The following is a 14,016-nucleotide window of genomic DNA, read 5'->3' as shown; positions in this document are numbered from 1 at the left end:
GTGCTTCTATTGAAGGAGACGCGACTGTCCCTGGACACTGTTGAGTACTGTAGGTTTAAAAGAGTTGCTTGATTGAGTGTCATCATCGGCATTTTTTCACTCTTCTGCTACTGACCATTATTGAGGTTTTGCAGTCTGGGCACTGGAGAGAAACAGAATCAGGTCACTGTTTTCCAATGAAGTCATTCATATTAAAGTCATTTGTCATTCTTCTTACAAAGTTCACATTTTTATTGTGTACTGCACTATTAGACAAAGTTTGGAGCACCAGAAAAAGTCTCTGAAATAGCATTATAATGTTATCAAGAAGAAGCTCACACACAGGCTCCAGAATTAGATTATCCCCAGCGAGCATTATTATGCAAAAGTCCATTATACAGTTACAGCAACACAGCAGGCAGAAGCTCACATTAACATTCCCAATATGAGTGTGAGAAATGCAGACAGAGCTCTTGAAGGGCCTGCTTACCTAAAGGTTAGCCTATCAAGATAATCTCCAATGTGCTGATACAGGGGCTCTGGGGAATAGGACACTGTCAAACTCTTTAATGTTGGCAGACATTACCTTTAGACTGTTTAAAACTTCATGTCAGAGAGTTTCATCTTTGTATTTTCTGCATGCTGATGTTATTTTCTTTTGAAAGCTATTATCATGGCTGTCTTGAACTAGTTTCAGACAGCTGGAAACAGGTACCATAGTGGTTTGAGTCCGTAGAAAATCATTATGTGGGAATTGCTGTGAAAACTGTAGTCTTTAGTAGTTTGCAACTCTCCATGGTCCTGATTTAGATTTTCATCAGTTCCCAGACTCAGCAAGACACTTAGACCATGCCAGTTCCCTCAACCGGCCAATTCTGAATGATGGCTGCATGTAAAAAGTTTTGCCCAAACTTTGCCTTTTGAATTTGTTGATAGTCTGCATTCCTATACATTATGTTGAGGAAGTCTGGCAGTGAGAGTAAGTTTGACATAACGCTGGGGCAAAGTTCAAGAGCTGGAAAGGAAAATAAGCACAAAATACTAAAGGAAGTTGATCATCAACTGTAACTCTAAAAAGGGGGAAATTTGCTTTAAAGTATCCATACGGTGGTTTGGGGGGAGTCTCATGGATGATTTATTGGTTCCTTGCTGCACCCACAAGACATCACAAAACATCCCAGGTTCAGCCATCGATAAGACTTGAACACTAGTGCTTGATGACAGCTGTAATTCACACCAGGCTAAATAGGTTGTGCCAAATGCATCAGGACAGTTTACCTTGTGCATGCACAGCCTTGATTTATGTACCTACTTTTCCTACTTCTAATAATTGTATGTGCCTATTTCTGAAATTCTGTCACTCAAATTTCTGCGTGTGGGTGTGTCTGCTGAGGGACAGTACAGACCAGTACCACAGGAAGCAGAGGTACTGAGGGTGCTGCCGCCCCCCCTGTTTGTATCCAAAAAATAAATAAAGACAGAGACAACTTTCTTTATATAAATATTCATTTTTCATTTCAAGGTTGGCAATTAGATCCACGAACAACATACAAGCACTCCACATTTTCAAGCAGTGCCGGTGTATTTGATCAATGTTAGTAAAGCAACTATGTGTGCACTCATTCCTGCCAGGCTTAATTCTATCTTCTTAAAATGGCGTGACAAGACACCACTCCCACCTAAACAGCATCCTGTCCTTCAAATAGTCACACCTCATTGCGATAACATTCCTGTGATATTCATAAACCATTCATTTCAAAATAATTTGTCATGCTTCCTTTACAAACTGTGTCATATCAACATAAAGATAACAATTGTCAACATTGATTCATCACTGCTGATTTGCCGAAGTCGTAATACTGTCAATCAAATACTTTGGTTAAAGGAAATTTACAAAGAAGATTATGAACATGCTAACATATCTCCTGGTTAAGACAGATGTATGAAATAAGAGGTGGACATATCAGGGGCGATTCTAGGATCAAACCTTTAGGGGTGCTCAGCCCCCAATGAGAATGTGACATGAATACAGTGCCTTGCAAAAGTGCTAAACCCCCTTTCTGATAAATCCCTAATTTGACTGGATAACAATTAATTAATTTATGTATTATTATGCTAAATATTGAATGAATGAATGAATGAATGAATGAAAAAATACTAAAGATGTCCCTTTCTTCATGAATTTTAGACTCTATTTAGGGGTGCTGAGCACCCCTAAATAGAGTCTAAAATTGCCACTGGGACATATATAAACTACAGTTTTTAGACACAGCATGTAACGTTTAGCGATGCCATTAATAATCACAAAAAGTAATAGCGTTTACAAATGGTAAAAATGACCATCCATCAAGCTTTTTTACATAAGAAATGTATGGGATTAAAGCTACAAGTCAGTTTAAGAGTGCGTGTGCCACCTTTGACCAAACGTATCAGGGCAGTGTGGAGAAAGGAATTAAATTGCTATGAAACCGTGCACTGCACTACAATCCAGTTTGAGAAATCATCTCAGCATTAGTAACTTGTCTGCGCTTGCGCAATCAATTGGCACCTGGTCATATGGACAGTTTAAGTCCAAACCAATTTCCTCGCGTGGAAGGGATTGCAGTCTGACTGGATATACGAAGTAAACGGTTTAAAATATTTGTCACTTTCTCTTTGAATTTGGTTTATCTTAATATGGGAGTTGGGACGTTTCAAATTAGCTTGGGCAGTTGAGGACCGGTTGGTTAAGGATTCCGCATTCAAGTGTGTTGCAGTTGGATATCGGTTGCACTTCTGTAAACACCGTGGAATACTTTGGGGAAAACTTCCGTTCTTTAAATAGACAATACTAATTATACGCCAAACTTTCCACTCGGCCATCTTCTCGGAAAACTCCTGAAGTATCAGGTATTGCAATCGGTCATGTTGTTTTTTATACTAGTCTATAGTAGCCACTTTGAGGTGTTACTGATTTATTATTTCAATTACTAGGAAAGGCGACGTAAAAATGAACCAGACAGCAGGAGCAACAAATACCTATCGAAGATGTTCTAAAGGGGGAAAGGTAAGTCGTAATATTTTAAGTTAACTTGATAACACACTAACCGATTTATTTAAGAACGTGCCTGGATGGGTAGAATGTTCTCCATGGGAATATGTGACAGGTAGCTTTCCCATAGCTTTTTTATTCATAAAATATACGTCCAGAAGACGGACTATATGTTCAGAATAGGTATGATAACCGCATACATATTATGCATGTATCAAAACATTGTTTTGCCTCATAAACATTGTTTTGGGGCACAATGCAGCGGCTACCCTTCAGTTATTTGCGTTGCATTGGAAGTATGGAAGAGCCATACTTGCCGCGGCTCTTGTTGAAAGCACGCCTGAGCAAACAGTAGGCTACTAGTTTAAGTACGTTATAGCCTACTTTTAAACTGTTTGGATAGGCTATAATATAAAAGTATGGACGAGGGCATTTACTCCCACATGTTTTATTTGATGGATGTACGATTTTCAATTATGCTGGATACTATGCAGCTTACTTCACACAAAATTCCGCTTTACAGTTATGCAAGAAAGTCTTCTTGCCAGTTTTCTTACAGTATCCGTCGTGTTAAAGTAGCCTAATTCACTTGGTGATACATCTACGCCTGTAGCCCTAACACCGTTGCAGCCAACCATTATACCCTTGTCACAGACCATTTATTAATGCTTTCATAGAGTTTGCATACACTGTTTTATGTTCCTATAAATAGCCTACAACAGTGTGGCTCTGCAAGTCTTGAATTAAACAACACTTTTCGTCTCAACACAGTTTGCTCTAGTACTGTGCAGTGTGACCCATATTTTGTTGAGCTGGGGAGGTAGAGTTGGGGGTGACTGTTGAATGAGTCACTCGGGGAAGGAAGTGGGGGGAAGAGTTGAGAGTGGGGAGGAGAAGAGAGAAGACCTTACGGAGTTTGTTCCTAATGAGACCATTGGAGAGAATCTGCGTTCGGGAGGGTCGGGACTCTCCAACTCCCAGCACATCTGGCCGAGTCAGCACGACCGATTCACAGGAACGTAAAGAGCGCAGTCGGTCCCTTCGTTCGGCGGACAACCATATCTGTCATAGCGCACAGTGCATGGGGCCTATCATCTTGCAGATAGTTTTGCTAGTTTTGTCTATTTTTGTCTTGTCTGAAGGCTCTAGGCTCTGGAGGGTTTGTGTTTGATAAAGTTTTCATTGTGGCTGTTCTATTTCCAGGCTGTTGACAGCCACAGAAGGGTCTCATCATACATTAATGAAGAGATGATTAGGGCCGCTGTGTGTTGCAGACAGAGCTCCCCCAAAGCATGTCTTGTATTACTGGCATCATCTTCTGAAAAGCCTACAACACAGATATTGTTTGGTGTTTGGTTTAAGTGTACCAATGAATAAGGGTGTGTTGCGTCCATGTGTCGTTGGTATTTGTGTTTCCACAACTTTACCTACTCTAACCTACGTTTGAACAAAATGTATTGATTCTATAGGAATGATTTCAAATGAATTAGACACTCATTCCTATGGTGGCCTGTCTGCTGCATTGTCATCATATTAGACAGACTCTACGAAGACATCTTAGATTCAGGAATATTGAAACCCTTGCTGTGACTGAACACCTGCTGAGGTGAACTTTCGTGCTCATCAGCAGGACACCAGTCCTGTTCCTTCCTCTAATCCTCTCCTTCCTTCCTGACTGTCTGCCTATCACGTTGCTTTATCCAAACGCTCATCTTCAGCAGATAGTTTGTTTTGATTTTGCCAACGGTGGTAATGTGCAGGAGCCCCCACTAGAGGTCGCCATTGTAGAACTGTGGAGACTTGCGTTCTGTAATGCGAAGGTGAAGCTGGTGGTTTGTGGAGTACTTGGGTGTTCTGTGTTGATTTTTACAGCTCAGGCTATAGTTGTTTTGACAAATTATACTTTTACTTCCACATAAATAATATTATTTCTCACGTTTCCATTTGTGGGTTTCATGCACGATTCTCAGCTTGGTTGTAATTAACCAGCTCAATTTCAGAGTCGTTCTGGAACCCGGCTAATCTCCTCATCTTCAAAGATCTCAATGCTCTTTTTATGCTTTTACCCCCAAACTAATTACAATGTCATAATGAGATCATTATAGTGAAATTATATGTCTTGGCTGAGGCACACATAAACAAAAAAGATGAATAGCCCACAGTATTGAATATGCATGGGCTGCTGTTGTTCAAAGACAGATTGATCACATAACAAAGTCTCCATCAGCTGAAAGGAGATATTGGACTTTCATCAATCACACAATCGGAACAGACCCCCTGGCCTATTGTCCTTCTAGCTCAATATCATCATTACATTATAAAAAAGCCAATGTTCTATACATGGTTATTGATTCACATTTAGAATATGCAGAGAACTCGTCTTGAAAATCCGGTTGATTAAGGAGGACTTGTGGTAAATAACCCACAGCTCGGTGTGTGTGTGTGGAGAAAGAGAGAAGAGAAACCGAGGAGGATTCATGGCAGGGAGGGCTTCTTAATTACAGAGGCTTTGTTAGCCAACAACAAGACAAAACGCACCCGCAGACACGTGCCACGCATCGATCCGTTCTCCATCACACCAGTTGCAGCGCATAGTTAGTATCCCTCCCCAAGTCCCCACACCGATGTCTGTGGAAACGACCATCGATTTTGTATGGAGAGTGCAACTGCAGAAAGGGGAAGTCGGTGCCTATCTTAATCATCTTCACACTCCTAATTGTAGCATGTGAAGTGCTGTCATGCTCAGTAGGTCAGGGTCTTTTTCCTCTCCTTTTTCACTCAGGCTTCACAACAGGATGTTTTGGTGACGCACCTCTACAATTATAGAAACCACAGTTTTTGTTGAATTCTAAAGTTATTCAATATTTGAATGACTCTAAACCCAGACCTGGTTAGAAATAATAAGTCAACCAACATAGCTTTGCAGCCACCGTACTGTCAATCATAACTTCATCTACCAAATAATACTGTTATGGCTTGTAGATAGGCATTTCAAAATGGGATATAATGGGACAAATCTAGTCATTGTTTACACATCCTGAATAGGCAAAACTGCCCACCAAACTGTAGTTCTCTTAAGGAAAGTGTATTAAAAACGGGTTTTAAATAAGGGATCAGTAGGTTTTCTGTGAGCAAAGAGGAAGCCATCTTTAGCAGTGCTTCTTTCACAGTCTGGGCTGTAGTCATGCTGCGAGCAGTACACACACCCTTGTACACCGGGGTAGTCCGGGGAAGAAAAGTGCCCATTATTGTGTTTGGCCCCTTGCCCTTACGCGCGCGCGCGCACACACACATATACACACACACACACATGCATAAACACATACATGCATAAACACACACAAACCCTTATTCCTTGCTTTTGCCCAACAGGCTGAATCAGAGTCCGAGTGTGTCTCCTGAACTCTGTGTTCAGACTGTTTGGCCTGGGCAGCTTGATGTCCTGTGTGCTGGCTGTGATTGACACCCTGGGGAGCATAATGGCATGAGTCACCGACACTTCGCTGGCCCTTAGAGAAAACGGCTGCCTCGGCAAAACGCTTGGGTCATGACAGCCCGTCTGGCGAGGTTTCTAAACCAGTCAACGAGGGCTCGCTGAGACTAATGGACCCACGGCAGTGATCAACTGCCATCAGAGAGAGAGACAGAGAGACGGAGAGAGAGATGTGAATCAAACGGTATGCTGTGTCAGAATAACACAACGTAATGGGCAATTGTACTGTAGAACGTCCTTGTAGAGGACAGGTTAGAAAAGTTTTATATAGTACAAATGATTCTCATGAATTGGATTTCTGTCACTCTAACACATCCATGACATACATAGGAAACATATGATGTGTTATAAAAAAAAAAAAGGATTCTGTGGTTGTTCCGCAGGTCTGCGTAAGCTTGCCCTCTGCTGAACAACATGGGGAATGACACCCTTTGCCGCCACAACACCACCACATACACATCAACAAGACCTCTACAACACCATATACACTATGTATATTTGGTGATGTCAGTCCCCCCCCCCCCAAAATGACGAGTCTTATTCTGTCAGTCACGAGGTGACACTGCACAACCAGTTTCGCTGATGCCATAAAAGGCATCGGACTGTTAGATTCGATCAGAGTCCTGGCAGTGTTTGGTTCAGTTCAATAGCACAAGTCGATATTGTAACACGACTGCAAATGGTGCCACCTACTGTAATGTTTTTTTTTTTTTCACAGACAAGGTGAGGCCAAAGCTCCTACTGAACTGTACTGTGGGATGTGGAGCAGGGCTCACATTCAGCACACACTGCTTCCCTGGGACTCCATGTAGCTGGCTCCAATGTTTTGTCATCACACCGTGCAGCCAAACCAATCAGGAGGGGGTTCAGTCGTATGAATAATTTTCTTGTTCTTTTCCCTGTTTCTAAGACAGAAGCAGAATACATATCCATGGGCCTTTTTCTCCTGCCTCCTGCTTGTGATCCTCTTTTCGCTAGACGACACGGCCCACATAACCTCTGGACAACAGCACTGACAAACAACTAGACTATTCCCTGCTTCTCCAGCCAAACCGCTTCCTCTCCAGTCATACCTAATGTTCACCGTTACACTCGATAAAAGCACTGGGACCGCGCATAGTAAATTATCGACTGCTTTGAATTCTGTCTGCGTTTGTGTTGCCTTAGTTGGGATGGAACTGTGGCATGAGTGTCACGTGCGGTGCCTTTGCTTTCCTATAAAGCTGCACGAATAAACACAGCAGTGTTGCCCTCATGTAGCCTTCTCGCGTAGCGAAAGCAAGTCTGTGCCCATATCTTAAACGGCATACAAAATGGCCGTAGGAGAAGGCGGTCGCGTTTCAACTCCCTCTGTGCTGCTACCCTCCTGACGAACGCAGCAGTGGGCCGTGCTGTTTGACCTGCGTCCACCTCCCTGAACTTGCTGTCTGTTGGCCTTTAGTTAAAATGCATAAAGGTGCCTCTGGTTCTCCCCCCCCGTCTCCTCAGAGCTGCTGCAGACTTTTATTGACTTGTCGCGGATCGCTGGCGTAGAACCCACCTCGTGAGCCCAGCATGCCTGCTTGTCCCTGGCTGCTGGAACAGATGATTTGTGGGGTATTATGCCTGCGCTCCGCCGCTGTTTCGCAGGGCCCCCAAAACGAGCCGCCGTTGTACTTGACGATGAACGCTGGCAGGTCGAACATTTTTATAGGACCAGAGTCTGCGCTCATCCAATCAATGCTTGGTAAATAATTCCCTCGTCATATAAACACTTCAGTATGGGGTTTGTTGAAATTGTGTGCTAGGCTTGGGATCCTTAAGCTTGGTCATAAGATAATGTCATCCTCTTGTTCCCTTGTTGCGTGTTATGGAGGAGGAGGAGGAGGAGGAGGAGGAGGGGGGAGAGAGGCGATTGAGACAACAAGTTCAGATGACATGGATGTGTCAAGGTTGTGTCGTTTCCCAGCCTCCAGCCATGTTGAATTTAATCCTGTTTGACAATGCTGCCATGCCATCCTCTTTGACATCAGTGTTTATGCCTGTTCATCTTGCTTTTACATCCTGTCTTTGCCATGGGAGACCAAAACAGCAGTGCTGAAAGTAGGACAAGGATGCAGGTGCAGTGTGGAAACCGCTAATGTTTCTTTTCTGATTTGGGATCAGCTGTAGTGTACCGTTTCATCCACGTGCACAACTGTCCAGACTGGAGGATGCTGAACAGCTGTTGGATGATGGCCTTCTATTTGCTGGGGGCACTCAGGGGGAACCCGTTCTGGTTATCTGCCTTGTCTAATGAGAATCCGGTTTCATCATGTTCTATTTTTTTGCAACATATCTAGGATTAAACCGAATTCACTGAGATCTCAGAGATTGCAACTCTCAGGACATTCATAATGGTGCCTGATGGAAAACAACATCGTCTTTCAATCTCATCCAAATTTTCCCTGCTCGGGAAGTTGACTGCTTTGATGCCAGGCTCTGGCCTTTGATATTCAGTTCTTCTCAAATAACAAAAAATAAAAAATGCACTACCGAAGGCCTTAGGTTAGATGCTGTCTTTGTAACTGCTATGTATATTTTCAGATGTATTTTGTATGTTTGGTGTCTCTTGTGAGTGGACTACAGTCACAGGCTCGCACGCACATACACACACACACACATAACCCAGTAGTAGACTTTATTTAATATTTATTGTTTACATATTTCCTGATAAGTGTTTGAGTGTGCACATGTAAAAGTGCCACTAATCTGCATTCTGAAAACGATTGCCATGATGATTACACCCGGCTGATTGATGACTGCTCAGTTGCCCCAGAAACCACCTTGGGGGAAGTGATATGAGTTGTACCTCTCTCCCGCTATCTGACACTTAAGCATATTCTTGTACTTAATCTTCCTAAATGGGCGTTCACATGAGACATTTTCCCTCCACAGGCCTTGTCAGGTGATGACTGAGTGACATTTCCAACAAGGTATCTGAATGCAGTCCATATCTGCACAGCATACTTACATTTTTTTGGGGACTTTATAATCTTACCCCTGTCAGTGAGTTGGCGGCTGAATAAATACTTTTTGAAGAAAAGCATTTACCAGCACTTGCTTCAATCATATTATAAAAGAAATAATTGATTTGAATAATAGTAACTGATAATTGGACTTTGGACTGTCTTGGTCAATGTTGATTATGTCTACTGTACATACACTGACTCTCACAGCGCACACATACACACACCTCCTTAGAAGTGTAAGTGTGCACATGAAGTGCCACCCCCTCCCCCCCCCCCCCACACGCACACAAGCCCATATCAACGTCCTTTTCAACTCTCGAAGTGAGGCGTGAGAGAGGGGGGGGGGATGAGGGGTGAGGGAGGCGTAGCCCGCTGCTGAGCACCGGGGATCTCATCACTTCCCCGTGAGCGGAGCGGAGCAGGTTAAAGTGATGAATCTGATCTGGGCTTCTGACAGACGCCTGCTGTTCACGGCAACCGTCCCATTAATATTCAGATGCGCTCAGCACATCCTTCAGGACGATACCAAACGCGTCCTTAAGGAGAAAAGTCATTACAACAACTTTGCCTTCACTCCAGCTGCTGTGATAACACACTTTGTCTATAAGAGAAAATGCGGTAAGATCTGCACACGCCTTCAACCAAGTGTAGCAGAAATAATACTAACTGTCTCAGGTTTTTGCAATATGCAGTACACCGTTAACTATATAGTTCTTTTAGAGATACTAAGAATCAATTGATGGCCAACAACAATGTGTAATGGTAGCATCTATTGATTGTGACAGCAAACGTTAGATAAGTGCATGTGCAGTGGAAATGCCTTGCTAATAGACCGCCTGGCCGCCAGCATGGAGTCCGCTAGATAAATGAACGCTTTACACCTCTCTGTTCCATTTATCTGCTGCTGAATTCATTAGGGATAATAATTATCTCTGTTCCTGACAGAGGAGGGCAGGCAAGGTCAGTCAGACTATCTTGTCAGAACCACACGCTCCTATATCTTCTCTCCCCTCCTTCCTGTTCTTCCTCAAAGAGCAGGAAGGAGCATTTTATTAAGATAAACGGAGTTCATGTTGGTACCTGTGCTTCAAAGATCTCATGTGACTGATTGAAGTTGTAACTTTCCATCGTTTTAACTGTCTCTGCTTTTCAAAAGAGCAGACAGTTTTTTATTAAATTCTGGTGGGGGTGCCATTTGCGATGACCTCAAATAAAACTTTCAAGTTCTAAAATTGGTTCAGTAGGTCTCCAGGTGTCTGTGGACCAACAATGCCTGAAGATGAAAGCAAAGGTGTTGTATGTTATTGAGGAATGGAGTTGATAATTAACGTATTGATTTCCCCTCAGTGAGTCCCTGTTGAATTTATTGTACTGGATGATCGTTGTCACCATAAAACACTGTCCTGGAATTCTGGGGGGGATTCTGGGGGTAATCCGAGTCAGGATTTCGGTGGACTTTTTAACACTCACACACTTGCATTTCTTCTGACCAGGGCTTGGTACATTTTCTGGACAACACACACACACACACACGTAACAGGCATGTCAATACTTCTCACAGAACCAGAGCCCTCATCCTGGCCTCCAGCTCCCACAGAGATGGTGCTACATACAGCATTTGTTTGTTCCTTTCGCAGACACTTTTATCCGCACAGTAAGTGCAGCAGAAAATCAGGGACTCGACGTGTGTACAGTGTTTATATCACAGTTTCAAGTGCCTAGGAACAGTCTTGACCAATGCATGGATAGCACCACCTTCATAGATCTCAATTCATCTCAACAAGGGCATTATCTCAACTATGATTTAGCATGATTCAGCAGATGGTCATACTAGTTCTCCCTGTCCTGTCAGGCTGGCTGGCTAGCTAGCTGTGTGCAGTGGTGGGTACCCATCCATGGCTAGCCATCTTCTGTCTCCCAGACCCTCAACTGCAGGCAGCTGTTGTCTGTGCACTCACGGCTGTACGCACAGATGTCCTTGGCAATCGCACATATAGGCTTGTTATTCAGACTCTGCCAAGTACGTCTAATGAGGAAATATGTGTTGCTTTCAGGTGTGATTAACTCCAGGGTCATCCAGGTTTTTGTACATTGATATGAGTTAGAATTACGTGCCCAAATGAGAAGCCTGCTTCCCAAAACATCAGGAACCTGCCTTGTTTTCCCAATAGAAGGCAAATCAGTACAGTGTTTCATAAACATATAAGTAATGCTCAATTTAGGTTCCTGTTGACTCATTTGCATATTGGCGTGCTCTCGACAGAACGCTCATAACAGTAGCATCTCAATTCATCAATTTGTCATTATTTCAGTTATTGAAGTTGTCTTTACTGTATGTTGGCAGTGGCCTTCCATCTGCATACTGAATCCTTCTTTAAAGCACAGCGGGCTTGTCTTGGGGAGACCGTCCTCATTACTGGGTTCAGACAGCACCCTCCGGTGTGATGCATGTTCAGTAGGCTACAGTACACATCCGTACATCTGTCTCACAGTATCCATTGGCCTAGAAAATATTTGATTAAACTATACATCATACGCCTGCACTAATTTTGTTAACTGACAAGGTAGTGAAAAAAAAAACTATCCTCCACAAATCTACCCCGTCTGCACAGCACCGTGCCTCCTAAAGGGAAAATAACGTTTAGAGATGCATGGAAACTTCTTTATCGGCTAGTGTGCTTGCAGTGCGAACAATTTCCGTGCAACTCAGCTGACCAAATGTATTAAAGTGAGAAGATAAGGTGTCCGCGTTTTAACGGTTCTGTCTGAACCTTCTACAACAGACTACTTGACGTGCTGCTGTCCATAGTAAATTAGAGTGATTATCTTTATTCTTGTGGAAGCTCTGGCAACACGCGCCGACTGTCAATTCTCAGCGGCTGGAGCTGGAAGCCGAATATCCTGTTTCATTCACATAGACGCGCATCATCTCAGAGGGTGGGAAGCTACCCTGTTGTTGTTTTTTACCTTTTGCAAATTAACGTTTTAATCGATGTAAGGAAGTTCCCTTCATTTTCATTGCTCTGCCTGTACTGCGTAGGGGGAAGAGACCCTCAACAACATTTATCAATCAACAGGATATTGGAAAAAAACGCACTGCATGTATGTGTCTGATCGATGCGTAGCAAGCCCACCCGTCTGTGAAGTAGCTTTCAACCTGGTGGTCTCGCAAAACTGGCAGAGACAGTGTCAGAAGCGGTCCAAAAGTCAAACGAAGAGATTGTGAATTGGAGATCCGCACATCCCAAAGAAAATGAAGGAAAAGAATCTTATCGAGACGGCGAAAATGCAGGGGAACGTGATGGTAAGCGATTCATGTTTAGCTGACATTGACTAAATCTAAACCGATTTTTGGGTGTTCGTATTGCCTACAAACACGGAGTCGGTTCGAAGTAGCCTTCAGGAGGCTAGTGGTTTCCTGCGCTTTGTGGACGCGCAGGTTTGAACTGTTTAAGCTAGTGCTTTGGGAGTAGTGGCGAAATCAAACGCATTTATAGCCCTTTGTTGTGTCTCCCTTCATGTGGCTTGTTGTGGCGGAATAACAAGATACTTCATACAAGAAATATATTAATCATGGCCATGCTGTGTGTGCGTGTGTTTGTGTGTGTGTCATGGTGAAGACGATGTCATCCATTTGTGTTACCCTCATAACATTGCAGTTTAATCAGTATCCTCACTGTGAAAGTTAGGAAGTTTTATTCGCCTGTAGGCCAAGTGCTTATTAAGCTTGGAGGGCAGATCTAACCTTTTGCTCTACAACCTCATACATGTTTCACAACACTTAAGGCAGCAGACTGTATCTAATCCAGGATAAGTCCACCTGGGGAACACAGTCATCCAGATCACTGTATGTGTGTGTCAACCATCCAGTCTTGGAACAATAACCTTTTCTTGATCTACCAAAAAACATTAAGTATGTATTTGTTAGTACTCTGGATAGAGTATTTATGTGTTAGTTTCTCTGGCTGGTTTCCAAGCTTGGCACCTTGTGAGGTTCAAAATCAGGTATCTAATCACAAAATAGACTACAAAACCAATGTATTCCATTCAGGCATTCATTTTCAGATATTTTAAATGATTTGTTTTCAAATTGCATCTGTGTTCTGGTGCTCTGTGTAGCCCCCAGAGTAAGGTCATCAAGTAAGCAGGTGTTGAATTAGGTTATGTTCAACTGGTTATTCTTGTCTCCTAAACCAAAGCCCTTTTCCAACAATACAAAATAGAATTCAGTTCAGCCAAGCATAGGGCATTAGCCATTCACTTCAATTCTCAGATCTTTTTCTAGAGAAAAGGTGAGTTGGCAGATTGAGCTGTAGGCCAATTCTCCTCTTCTCAGTAACATCTACCTGACAACCTGTCACTTTCAGTTACTCACTAAAGCACGGCTGAAAAGATAGCTCAAAGACTTTCTGTGGAGAACAACAAGCTTTTTCTGTCTTCCCCATCTCAGATGAGACCTCCAAGCCCCTAATGAGGAGTGTGGCTAGCGTTTTACAAGTAACCTTTCGCCTTTTAAGAAATAT

General features: G+C 43.0%; 1 protein-coding gene across 2 annotated transcripts in view; it reads left to right on the top strand.

Annotated features, from left to right (window-relative positions):
- Positions 1–2,540: 2,540 nt before the first annotated feature.
- dpp6a (dipeptidyl-peptidase 6a) overlaps positions 2,541–14,016 on the top strand; it is a 110,854-nt gene continuing 99,378 nt past the window's right edge. The window contains exons 1-2 of one of the 2 annotated variants that reach the window (XM_084702696.1): positions 2,541–2,868; positions 2,953–3,025. In XM_084702696.1, the coding sequence (XP_084558822.1) occupies positions 2,969–3,025 (57 nt within the window). In that variant the 5' untranslated portion in view covers positions 2,541–2,868; positions 2,953–2,968. Of the gene's footprint in view, positions 2,869–2,952; positions 3,026–12,428; positions 12,798–14,016 lie in introns of those variants that run through there. The other variant, XM_084702697.1, reaches the window with a different exon arrangement.

This window comes from Hypomesus nipponensis, chromosome 8 (assembly GCF_054491055.1).
Source record: "Hypomesus nipponensis isolate SF chromosome 8, ASM5449105v1, whole genome shotgun sequence".
In the NCBI taxonomy this organism is placed as follows: Eukaryota; Metazoa; Chordata; class Actinopteri; order Osmeriformes; family Osmeridae; genus Hypomesus; species Hypomesus nipponensis.
The sequence above is the reverse complement of the archived record's forward strand: the minus strand, read 5'-3'. Positions and strand labels throughout refer to the sequence as shown.